This window comes from Entelurus aequoreus, linkage group LG09 (genome assembly GCF_033978785.1).
Source record: "Entelurus aequoreus isolate RoL-2023_Sb linkage group LG09, RoL_Eaeq_v1.1, whole genome shotgun sequence".
Taxonomy (NCBI): domain Eukaryota; kingdom Metazoa; phylum Chordata; class Actinopteri; order Syngnathiformes; family Syngnathidae; genus Entelurus; species Entelurus aequoreus.
In genome coordinates, this window is record NC_084739.1 from 77094753 (window position 1) to 77107807 (window position 13055).

At 38.1% G+C, this 13055-nt stretch overlaps 1 protein-coding gene across 3 annotated transcripts in view; it reads right to left on the bottom strand.

Moving 5' to 3' along the window:
* Positions 1 to 13055, bottom strand: part of wipf1b (WAS/WASL interacting protein family, member 1b) — a 76211-nt gene that overhangs the window by 6979 nt on the left and 56177 nt on the right. The window contains exons 3-7 of one of the 3 annotated variants that reach the window (XM_062059482.1): positions 8993 to 9087; positions 8769 to 8877; positions 4358 to 4510; positions 3600 to 4290; positions 3435 to 3526 (exon numbers count right to left, since the gene is read on the bottom strand). In XM_062059482.1, the coding sequence (XP_061915466.1) occupies positions 3435 to 3526; positions 3600 to 4290; positions 4358 to 4510; positions 8769 to 8877; positions 8993 to 9052 (1105 nt within the window). In that variant the 5' untranslated portion in view covers positions 9053 to 9087. Of the gene's footprint in view, positions 1 to 3434; positions 3527 to 3599; positions 4291 to 4357; positions 4511 to 8723; positions 8729 to 8753; positions 8878 to 8992; positions 9088 to 13055 lie in introns of those variants that run through there. The other 2 variants (XM_062059481.1, XM_062059483.1) reach the window with 2 other exon arrangements.

Genomic DNA, 13055 nt, shown 5'->3' on the forward strand with positions numbered 1-13055 from the left:
TGAAGCTCTCAAAATAAAATATACTTAAACTATACACAATGTTCAGTAAGTTAATCAAAAAATAAATAATACTAACTTTTGAATTATTTTTTTTAAATTATTAAAATTATGTTAATGAACATTAATATTTTCGTACAGGCAGAATTTTTGACACTAGGCTACAAAATCTTCTTCTTATTTTTATTGTAGTCTTAAAGGGGGAAAAAACAGTAAATATATAGATAAAAAATCAATCAATCAATCAATCAATGTTTAGTTATATAGCCCTAAATCACAAGTGTCTCAAAGGGCTGTACAAGCCACAACGACATCCTCGGTACAGAGCCCACAAGAGCAAAACAAATTGGTACATAATGAGAAAAAGCTGAAATGTTCTAATATTTATTAATAATATACTTAGTCATCTATAATACAAAAGCTGACACAATCTGTTTTTAGCATTTTTTTTTTTTAAATAAAAAAATATCAATTTGGCCCCCGCCATACTTTGGCCTTTCAGTATGCGACCTTTGGTGGAAAAGTTTGGACACCCCTGATCTAAAATATTAGAAGCTCTGAAAATAAAATATACTTAAAATAAACACAGTTTATTTAGTATTATTCAATTTTTTTATTAATTAAAAAATACAACAAACATAATAAACACTGTTAAAATTATGTAAAGTAACATGAATATTTTCATACAGGCAGAATTTTGGACACACTAAGTTATGCAGCTACACAATCCTATTATATATTTTTTTTAAATTCTATTCTTACATGTACAAAAACAGTAAAAATGTAAAAAAAAAAAAACAGCAAAAAAAATAGGTGTGCAAGGAGAAAAATCTGAAATGTTCTAACTAATAATTACTAATAATATACTTAGTCATGTATAATACACAGTTGACACAATATCTGTTTTTAGCATTTTTTTAAATAAAAAAATACGGGCCCCGCCATACTTTGACTTTTCAGTACGCGGCCCTTGGAGGGAAAAGTTTGAAAATCAAAGATCTAAAATATTAGAAGCTCTCAAAATAAAATATACATAAACTTTAGTTAGTTCATCAAAAAAATAAATAATACTAACTTATGAATTAATTAAAACAATTACAACAACCATAATAAACACTGTTAAAATTATGTAAACGAACATGAATATTTTCATACAGACGGAATTTTTGACACACTAGGTTATGGAGCTACACAATCATATTATTATTTTTATTTTTATTCTAGTCTAAAAGGGGAAAAAAACAGTAAAAATGTAGGGGAAAAAAAGAAAAAAAATGGTACATAATGAGAAAAAGCTGAAAAGTTCTAATATTTAATAATAATATACTTAGTCATCTATAATACAAAAGTTGACACAAAATCTGTTTTTAGCATTTTTTTTTTCAATAAAAAAAATATCAATTGGCCCAGCCATACTTTGACTTTTCAGTATGCGGACCCTTGCAGTGAAAAGTTTAGCTCTCAACATAAAAAATACTAATATATAGTACTATTTTATTTTTGTATTAATTAACTTATGAATTAATTTTAACAATTACAACAACCATAATAAACACTGTTAAAATGTTGTATATGAACATTATGATTTTCGTACAGGCAGAATTTTTCAGACACTAGGTTATGCAACTACACAATCCTATTATTATTATTTGTATTCTAGTCTTAAAGGGGAAATATAGTAAAAATGTAGAAAAAACAGAGAAAAAAAATTGGTTCATAATGACAAAAAACTAAATTGTTCTAATAAATAATAATAATATACAGTACTTTGTCACCTATAATACAAAGTTGACACAATATCTGTTTTTAGCTTTTTTTTTTAAATAAAAAAATATCAATATGCATACTTTGACTTTTCAGAATGCGACCCTTGGTGGAAATAGTTTGGACACTCCTGATCTAAAATAATAGATGCTCTCTAAATAAACTATATTAATATATAGTATTTTTTATTTATTAACTTATAAATTAAATTAAAAAAATAAAACAACCATAATAAGACTGTTAACATTATGTAAATTAACATGAATATTTTCATACAGGCAGAATTTTTGACACACTAGGTTATGCAGCTACACAATCGCATTATTATTATTATTTTTATTTTTATTCTAGTCTTAAAGGGGAAAAAAACAGTAAAAAAAAAAGAAGAAAAAAAGAGCAAAACAAAGTGGTACATAATGAGAAAAAGCTGAAATGTTCTAATATTTAATAATAATATACTTAGTCATCTGTAATACAAAAGTTGACACAAAATCAGTTTTTAGCTTTTTTATTTTTTAAATAAAAAAATATCATTATGGCCCCTGCCATAATTTGACTTTTCAGTATGTGGCCCTTGCAGGGAAATATTTGCTCTCAAAATAAAATATAGTAATATATAGTACTATTGGCCCTGCGATGAGGTGGCGACTTGTCCAGGGTGTACCCCGCCTTCCGCCCGATTGTAGCTGGGATAGGCTCCAGTGCCCCCCGTGACCCCGAAGGGAATAAGCGGTAGAAAATGGATGGATGGATGGATATAGTACTATTTTATTTTTGTAATAATTAATTTATGAATTAATTTTAACAATTACAACAACCATAATAAACACTGTTAAAATTATGTAAATGAACATTATGATTTTCGTACAGGCAGAATTTTTCACACTAAGTTGTGCAGCTACACAATCCTATTATTATTATTTTTATTCTAGTCTTAAAGGGGAAGTACAGTAAAAATGTAGAAAAAAAAGAGAAAAAAAATTGGTACATGAGAAAAAACTAAATTGTTCTAATAAATAATAATTATATACTTTGTCACCTATAATACAAAGTTTTTAAAAAATAAAAAGACATCAATATGGCCCTTTTCAGAATGCGAACCTTGGTGGAAATAGTTTGGACACCCCTGATCTAAAATAATAGAAGCTCTCTATATAAAATATATTAATATATACTATTTTTTATTTATTTATTTATTAACTTATAAATTAAATTAAAAAAATAAAACAACCACAATAACACTGTTAAAATTATGTAAATGAACATTAATATTTTCATACAGGCAGAATTTTTGACACACTAGGTTATGCAGCTACACAATCGCATTATTATTATTTTTATTCTAGTCTTAAAGGGGAAAAAAACAGTAAAAAAAAAAAAAAAAAAGAGCTAAACAAAGTGGTACATAATGAGAAAAAGCTGAATTGTTCTAATAATTATTATTAATATACTTTGTCACCTATATTACAAATAACAGTTGTTAGCATTTTTTTTTTTTTATAAAAAAATATCAATATAGCCCCCGACTTTTCAGTATGGAAATAGTTGCCATCCCTGACCTAAAGTATTGATATTTTGCTTTGAGAATCGATATTAGAGCAAACATTTCTGGTATCTGGCGCATGGATATTTTAATATCGACCCGCTGTATCGGCGTAAAGTGTGATATCAACCTGCGCGTGGTGAACTTTGGTTTCTTCCGAAGGATGGCGGCCTCTCGTTGGGCGGCGGAGGGAGGGGTCCCATGCGGGCATGTGGGGAATTGCTGGAGGAGGAACGACATCATAAACAGACGATAATTCAAGATTATCCAGATAAATAATCGACATGTTTCTCACCTGTGGAGCGAGCTGTTCCTTTGGGGTAGCCGAGGTGTGCTGTGGTCGTCCCCCACGGCCGGCGTGGGCGGTAGAGGAGGAGGCCCCGGTCGCCCGGGCGGGAGAGGCGGCGCTCCCCCAGAAGAGCGCGAGGAAGCAGATGAGGGAGGTTTGCAGTTGCCGGCGGGGGGAGGGGGAGGGGGAAGGTCACGGGGCATCGACGGCCGGTGACCCCCGACCGGCGCCGGCGGGGGAGGAGGTCGGTCGTCAGGAAGCGCGGGCCGCCCCCCTGGTGCTGGCGGCAAAGGCGGTCTGCCGCTGTTGGAGGATGGCGTGGGCGACGACGTGGAGAAGCCGGGCCTCGGTGCCCCCGGCGGCGGAGGGAGGGGCCCGTGCCGCCCCGGGGGAACACTAGGGGGCGGCAGCCCGGACGCAGGGCTGGGTCTGGGCCCGGAAGGAGGTGGCGGCCCCCCGCGGGGGCTGAAGTTCTGGTTGGGCCGCGGCGTGTTGGGCACGGGCGGAGGACCTCCAGGGGTGTCTTGCCTCGGCGAGAGATTTGTCCGGTTCTTGGGGATGTCAAGAACGCCGCCACGGACCACAGAAGACGCCCCTGGGAATTTCGGAGGACCGCCGGAGTGCCCACCGCTGCTGAAGGGGCTGGGGCCGCTAAAGCGACTTGGCGGGTACGCCGGTCCCCTGGGGGGCGTGGAGTCTGGAGGAGAGAACGCGGCGTGTGAAACTTCAACGTTCATGTTTTTCACCATTATTGTCACTTTTACCAGCGGAGTCTCGGTTGGCTGAAGAGCGCAGTTTTGGCATCCCTCCTGCAAAGAGGCCCCCTAAACCAGGAGAGGCCCCGCCACCAAAACCTCCACCGCCTCCCGCTCCGCCCGAACTTCCTCCTCCTCCTGCACTCCCTCCACCTTTGGGTTCTGAGATGCAAACAATCGGTAGTTGGGAAATGCTAACAGTTAGCACCCTAGCCAGACAGCGCCAAGTAACAAAAAATGTGAGCAAAAAGCTAGCATGCTAACAGTACTATGCTAAAATGCTAACAATAGCATGCTTACAGTCACTTAATGAGGTGTATACCTGCTATATTAGCTCAAAAAGCTTTAACATGAGTCAAGTACCAAAATATATTATTCTGAGGGGTGCACCTGAAAAAAATCATTTTAAAATGCTAGCGTGCTAACGTTAGCATGCATCAAGTACCAAAATATGACTGAGATGTATGCATACAAAATGAGCTTTAAAAAGCTAGCACAAATAACAGGCAGCAGAAAACTAAATATTTGACGCTGAGGCGTACACCTGCACATTTAACTCAAAAAGCTAGCATGCTAACGCTAAAATGCTAACTGTAGCATGTGTCAGGTACCAGAATATATTATTCTAAGGTGTGTTAGCATGCTAACAGGTGTCATTCGTCAAGAAACTAAATATTTGACGCTGATATGTACACCTGCACATTTAACTCAAAAAGCTAGCATGCTAATTCTAAAATGCTAACTGTAACATGTGTCAGGTACCAGAATATATTATTCTAAGGTGTGTTAGCATGCTAACAGGTGTCATTCGTCAAGAAACAAAATATTTGACGCTGAGATGTACACCTGCACATTTAACTCAAAAAGCTAGCATGCTAATGCTAAAATGCTAACTGTAACATGTGTCAGGTACCAGAATATATTATTCTAAGGTGTGTTAGCATGCTAACAGGTGTCATTCGTCAAGAAACAAAATATTTGACGCTGAGATGTACACCTGCACATTTAACTCAAAAAGCTAGCATGCTAACGCTAAAATGCTAACTGTAACATGTGTCAGGTACCAGAATATATTATTCTAAGGTGTGTTAGCATGCTAACAGGTGTCATTCGTCAAGAAACAAAATATTTGACGCTGAGATGTATACCTGCAAAATTAGCTTAAAAAAGCGAGCATGCTATTCTTAGCATGCTAAAAGGCTAATTGTAAAATGCATCAAGTACCAAAATATATTATTCTGAGGTGTGGACCTGAAAAATTCCTAAAAATGCTAGCGTGAAGTACCAAAATATGATTGGAGGTATACACCTACAAAATTAGCTAAAAAAAAATATAGCGTATTAACGTTAGCATGCTGACAGGTATCATTCGCCAAGAAACAAAATATTTGACGCTGAGGCGTATACTTGCAAAATTAGCTACAAAAGCTAGCATACTACCAGTACTATGCTAAAAAGCTAACAATAGCATGCTTACAGTCACTTAATGAGGTGTATACCTGCTATATTAGCTCAAAAAGCTAGCATGAAAATGCTAACTTTAACATGCGTCAAGTACCAAAATATATTATTCTGAGGGGTGTACCTGAAAAAAATCATTTTAAAATGGTAGCGTGCTAACGTTAGCATGCATCAAGTACCAAAATATAACTGAGATGCATACATACAAAATGAGCTTTAAAAAGCTAGCACAAATAACGTTAGCATGCTAACAGGCATCAGAAAACTAAATATTTGACGCTGAGGCGTATACCTGCAAATTTAACTCAAAAAGCTAGCATGCTAATGCTAAAATGCTAACTGTAACATGTGTCAGGTACCAGAAAATATTATTCTAAGGTGTGTTAGCATGCTAACAGGTGTCATTCATCAAGAAACAAAATATTTGACGCTGAGATGTACACCTGCACATTTAACTCAAAAAGCTAGCATGCTAATGCTAAAATGCTAACTGTAACATGTGTCAGGTACCAGAATATATTATTCTAAGGTGTGTTAGCATGCTAACAGGTGTCATTCATCAAGAAACAAAATATTTGACGCTGAGATGTACACCTGCACATTTAACTCAAAAAGCTAGCATGCTAATGCTAAAATGCTAACTGTAACATGTGTCAGGTACCAGAATATATTATTCTAAGGTGTGTTAGCATGCTAACAGGTGTCATTCGTCAAGAAACAAAATATTTGACGCTGAGATGTATACCTGCAAAATTAGCTTAAAAAAGCGAGCATGCTATTCTTAGCATGCTAAAAGGCTAATTGTAAAATGCATCAAGTACCAAAATATATTATTCTGAGGTGTGGACCTGAAAAATTCCTAAAAATGCTAGCGTGAAGTACCAAAATATGATTGGAGGTATACACCTACAAAATTAGCTAAAAAAAATATAGCGTATTAACGTTAGCATGCTGACAGGTATCATTCGCCAAGAAACAAAATATTTGACGCTGAGGCGTATACTTGCAAAATTAGCTACAAAAGCTAGCATACTACCAGTACTATGCTAAAAAGCTAACAATAGCATGCTTACAGTCACTTAATGAGGTGTATACCTGCTATATTAGCTCAAAAATCTAGCATGAAAATGCTAACTTTAACATGCGTCAAGTACCAAAATATATTATTCTGAGGGGTGTACCTGAAAAAAATCATTTTAAAATGGTAGCGTGCTAACGTTAGCATGCATCAAGTACCAAAATATAACTGAGATGCATACATACAAAATGAGCTTTAAAAAGCTAGCACAAATAACGTTAGCATGCTAACAGGCATCAGAAAACTAAATATTTGACGCTGAGGCGTATACCTGCAAATTTAACTCAAAAAGCTAGCATGCTAATGCTAAAATGCTAACTGTAACATGTGTCAGGTACCAGAAAATATTATTCTAAGGTGTGTTAGCATGCTAACAGGTGTCATTCATCAAGAAACAAAATATTTGACGCTGAGATGTACACCTGCACATTTAACTCAAAAAGCTAGCATGCTAATGCTAAAATGCTAACTGTAACATGTGTCAGGTACCAGAATATATTATTCTAAGGTGTGTTAGCATGCTAACAGGTGTCATTCGTCAAGAAACAAAATATTTGACGCTGAGATGTACACATGCATATTTAACTCAAAAGCTAGCATGCTAATGCTAAAATGCTAACTGTAACATGTGTCAGGTACCAGAAAATATTATTCTAAGGTGTGTTAGCATGCTAACAGGTGTCATTCGTCAAGAAACAAAATATTTGACGCTGAGATGTATACCTGCAAAATTAGCTTAACAAAGCTAGCATGCTATTCTTAACATGCTAAAAGGCTAATTGTAAAATGCATCTAGTACCAAAATATATTATTCTGAGGTGTTTTCCTGAAAAATTCCTAAAAATGCTAGCATGAAGTACCAAAATATGATTGGAGGTATACACCTACAAAATTAGCTAAAAAAAATATAGCATATCAACGTTAGCATGCTGACAGGTATCATTCGCCAAGAAACAAAATATTTGACGCTGGGGCGTATACTTACAAAATTAGCTAAAAAAGCTAGCATGCTAACAGTACTATGCTAAAATGCTAACAATAGCATGCTTAAAGTCACTTAATGAGGTGAATACCTGCTATATTAGCTCAAAAAGCTAGCATGAAAATGCTAACTTTAACATGTGTCAAGTAGCCAAAATATATTATTCTGAGGGGTGTACCTGAAAAAAATCATTTTAAAATGCTAGCGTGCTAACGTTAGCATGCATCAAGTACCAAAATATGACTGAGATGTATACATACAAAATGAGCTTTAAAAAGCTAGCACAAATAACGTTAGCATGCTAACAGGCATCAGAAAACTAAATATTTGACGCTGAGGCAAAATTTAAAAAAAAAACTTAGCATGCTATTATTAAAATGCTAACGACACTAAGGCGGGCCGGTAAAAAAATAGCTATGAACCACAAATGGCCCCCGGGCCGCACTTTGGACACCCCTAATTAATGCGTGGGGCGGTATAACTCGGTTGGTAGAGTGGCCGTGCCAGCAACATGACGGTTCCAGGTTCGATCCCTGCTTCTGCCATCCTAGCCACTGCCGTTGTGTCCTTGGGCAAGACACTGTACCCACCCACACTGGTTTGAAAATGTAACTTAGACATTGGGTTTCACAATGTAAAGCGCTTTGAGTCACTAGAGAAAAGCGCTATATAAATATAATTCAGTAACACAGTGGTACCTCAACTTACGGGTATTTTCTTTTTTCTTTTTTTTTTTGGAGTTGCAACATTAAGGCATGTCACATGTTCAAATGGTGCCATTTTTTCGGGGGAGGCGAACCCCTGAATACATGGATTTCAATTCAGGACAAAACGATCCCAAGTTGAGGTACGACTGTCCAGTATCTCACTGTCCAGTATCTTACTGTCGAGTGTCTTACTGTCCAGTATCGGTCCACTGCGGTCATTGGTGACAGCCTTCTTGAGTCTGGAACCTTTACAAATGTCCGACAACAGAGCGTTTCTTCCTTTCTGCTCCCCGCGGCTCGCCTAAACATGACACACACACACACACACGACACACACACGACACACACACAACGCACACACATCGTGAAAGGAAACCTGACCCTGATTTTGACAAGTGTCCTGTTGATTGACTCACGGGTGCAAAGGTGGGCGGAGGCGGGGCTCCTGGGGGGGGAGGGGGAGGCGGGGCTGGCATGGCCACGTCACACTGTCTGCACCGGACGCTGCACCCTGGTGGACAAAGGGCGGAGGTGACATAAACGGCTTGCTTTGTAAATGTTGCCAAGGGGCGGAGCCAGAGACAATACTCTCCGCTGATTGGTGGAGGGAGAGTAGACACAAAATGAATGGATTCATACATTTGAAGGGTTGTACCTCGATACAAATTTGATTGATCGTAAAGAAAAAACATGAAACTTAAAAAAAAAATTGTTTTTTTTAAGATGCAGTCTGCAATGATCAATAGGGATGGGTACACATTTGAACCGATACGATACCAAACTTTGGACTATCACTTTTTCCCACGCTTTGAAAAAACGGTGCGGCTAACTTATGGATTTTTCTTTGCTGACGGCCAAAATACGATTAGTTTAAAAAGTAAATAAATAAACAAAGCAAAGACACTGAATAGGTGTGTTGATGTTTGTGCTTTGGCGCCATCTTGTGGACGAGTTCGCTCACTGCAGGTTATGGTGATATTGTTTTGTGATTCATCACATGAGTATACTCTTCGTTTTTGATGACCCTACAAATATTATATATTAATTTATTTAGAATGTATTTATTTTAGCACCGTCTAATTGTGCAAACCCCGTTTCCATATGAGTTGGGAAATTGTGTCAGATGTAAATATAAACGGAATACAATGATTTGCAAATCCTTTTCAAGCCATATTCAATTAAATGCACTACAGAGACAAGATATTTGATGTTCAAACTCATAAACTTAATTTTTTTTGTGCAAATAATAATTAACTTAGAATTTCATGGCTGCAACACGTGCCAAAGTAGTTGGGAAAGGGCATGTTCACCACTGTGTTACATGGCCTTTCCTTTTAACAACACTCAGTAAAGGTTTGGGAACTGAGGAGACACATTTTTGAAGCTTCTCAGGTGGAATTCTTTCCCATTCTTGCTTGATGTACAGCTTAAGTTGTTCAACAGTCCGGGGGTCTCCCTTGTGCTATTTTAGGCTTCATAATGCGCCACACATTTTAAATGGGAGACAGGTCTGGACTACAGGCAGGCCAGTCTAGTACCCGCACTCTTTTACTATGAAGCCACGTGGCTTGGCATTGTCTTGCTGAAATAAGCAGGGGCGTCCATGGTAACGTTGCTTGGATAGCAACATAAGTTGCTCCAAAACCTGTATGTACCTTTCAGCATTAATGTCGCCTTCACAGATGTGTAAGTTACCCATGTCTTGGGCACTAATACACCCCCATACCATCACAGATGCTGGCTTTTACACTTTGCGCCTATAACAATCTGAATGGTTCTTTTCCTCTTTGGTCCGGAGGACACGACGTCCACAGTTTCCAAAAACAATTTGAAATGTGGACTCGTCAGACCACAGAACACTTTTCCACTTTGTATCAGTCCATCTTAGATGAGCTCAGGCCCAGCGAAGCCGACGGCGTTTCTGGGTGTTGTTGATCAACGGTTTTCGCCTTGCATAGGAGAGTTTTAACTTGCACTTACAGATGTAGCGACCAACTGTAGTTACTGACAGTGGGTTTCTGAAGTGTTCCTGAGCCCATGTGGTGATATCCTTTACACACCGATGTCGCTTGTTGATGCAGTACAGCCTGAGGGATCGAAGGTCACGGGCTTAGCTGCTTACGTGCAGTGATTTCTCCAGATTCCCTAAACCCTTTGAAGATATTACGGACCGTAGATGGTGAAATCCCTAAATTCCTTGCAATAGCTGGTTGAGAAAGGTTTTTCTTAAACTGTTCAACAATTTGCTCACGCATTTGTTGACAAAGTGGTGACCCTCGCCCCATCCTTGTTTGTGAATGACTGAGCATTTCATGGAATCTACTTTTATACCCAATCATGGCACCCACCTGTTCCCAATTTGCCTGCACACCTGTGGGATGTTCCAAATAAGTGTTTGATGAGCATTCCTCAACTTTATCAGTATTTATTGCCACCTTTCCCAACTTCCTTGTCACGTGTTGCTGGCATCAAATTCTAAAGTTAATGATTATTTGCAAAAAAAAAAAAAATGTTTATCAGTTTGAACATCAAATATGTTGTCTTTGTAGTATATTCAACTGAATATGGGTCGAAAATGATTTGCAAATCCCAACTCATATGGAAACGGGGTTTGTACACAGATGTATTTTTCATCAGTTTTGATGAGTCGCTTCTTTTGCAGTATGTTTAATTGGTATTCATTTGTGTAATCAGCCTGACCTAAGCCTTGATCTTTGTGATGAACACATGCTTTCATATCATTTGACAAGGTGTAAGCAGGTTAGATATAATGATTGAATACCATTACAATCAGGAGTAAGGTTACTAATTCAGTGAGTGGGTCCCGGGCCCCTCTGTAGTGGGAAAAGTTGAGTTTCAAGGTCAAAAGGGTGAGGAAACCCCTGATGTAGACCACAAGGTAAATGCAGATTAAGATCATCACAACCCTTAAAGGCCTACTGAAAGCCACTACTACCGACCACGCAGTCTGATAGTTTATATATCAATGATGAAATCTTAACATTATAACACATGCCAATACGGCCGGGTTAACTTATAAAGTGACATTTTAAATTTGCCGCTAAACTTCCGGTTCGAAACGCCTCTGAGGATGACGTATGCGCGTGACGTAGCCCGGCGAACACGGGTATGCCTTCCACATTGAAGCCAATACGAAAAAGCTCTGTTTTCATTTCATAATTCCACAGTATTCTGGACATCTGTGTTCGTGAATCTGTTTCAATCATGTTCATTGCATTATGAAGAAGGAAGCTGAGCAAGCAAAGAAGAAAGTTGTCGGTGCGAAATGGACGTATTTTTCGAACGTAGTCAGCCACAACAGTACACAGCCGGCGCTTCTTTGTTTACATTCCCGAAAGATGCAGTCAAGATGGAAGAACTCGGATAACAGAGACTCTAACCAGGAGGACATTTGACTTGGATACACAGACGCCTGTAGAGAACTGGGACAACACAGACTCTTACCAGGATTACTTTGATTTGGATGACAAAGACGCAGACGTGCTACTGTGAGTATGCAGCTTTGGCTTTTTTTTGTGTATGTACGTAACTTTTTTAAAATATATAAGCTTTATGAACCTTGGGTTAGGTGAACGGTCTTTTGGGCTGAGTGATTGTGTGTGTTGATCATGTGTTTGAATTGTATTGGCGTGTTCTATGGAGCTAGGAGCTAGCAGAGGAGCTAGCATAACACGTACCGTACCTACGTGCGCGTCACGTACGTAACTTTTTAAAAATATATAAGCTTTATGAACCTTGGGTTAGGTAAACGGTCTTTTGGGCTGAGTGATTGTGTGTGTTGATCAGGTGTTTGAATTGTATTGGCGTGTTCTATGGAGCTAGGAGCTAGCAGAGGAGCTAGGAGCTAGCATAACAAACACGCAGGTGTTTTTATGCAGGATTAATTTGTGGCATATTAAATATAAGCCTGGTTGTGTTGTGGCTAATAGAGTATATATATGTCTTGTGTTTATTTACTGTTGTAGTCATTCCCAGCTGAATATCAGGTCACCCCCGGCTCTCACAGCATCTTCCCTATCTGAATAGCTTCAACTCCCCACTAGTCCTTCACTTGCACTTTACTCATCCACAAATCTTTCATCCTCGCTCAAATTAATGGGGAAATTGTCGCTTTCTCGGTCCGAATCTCTCTCACTTCATGCGGCCATCATTGTAAACAATAGGGAACTTTGCGTATATGTTCAACTGACTACGTCACGCTACTTCCGGTAGTTGCAAGCCTTTTTTTTATCAGATACCAAAAGTTGCAATCTTTATCGTCGTTGTTCTATACTAAATCCTTTCAGCAAAAATATGGCAATATCGCGAAATGATCAAGTATGACACATAGAATAGATCTGCTATCCCCGTTTAAATAAAAAAAATTCATTTCAGTAGGCCTTTAAGTTACCATTATTGCATGCATGCTCGAATTTATAGTTTTTCTAATTGGACTCCATCGTTCCAGTAAAAGGACCC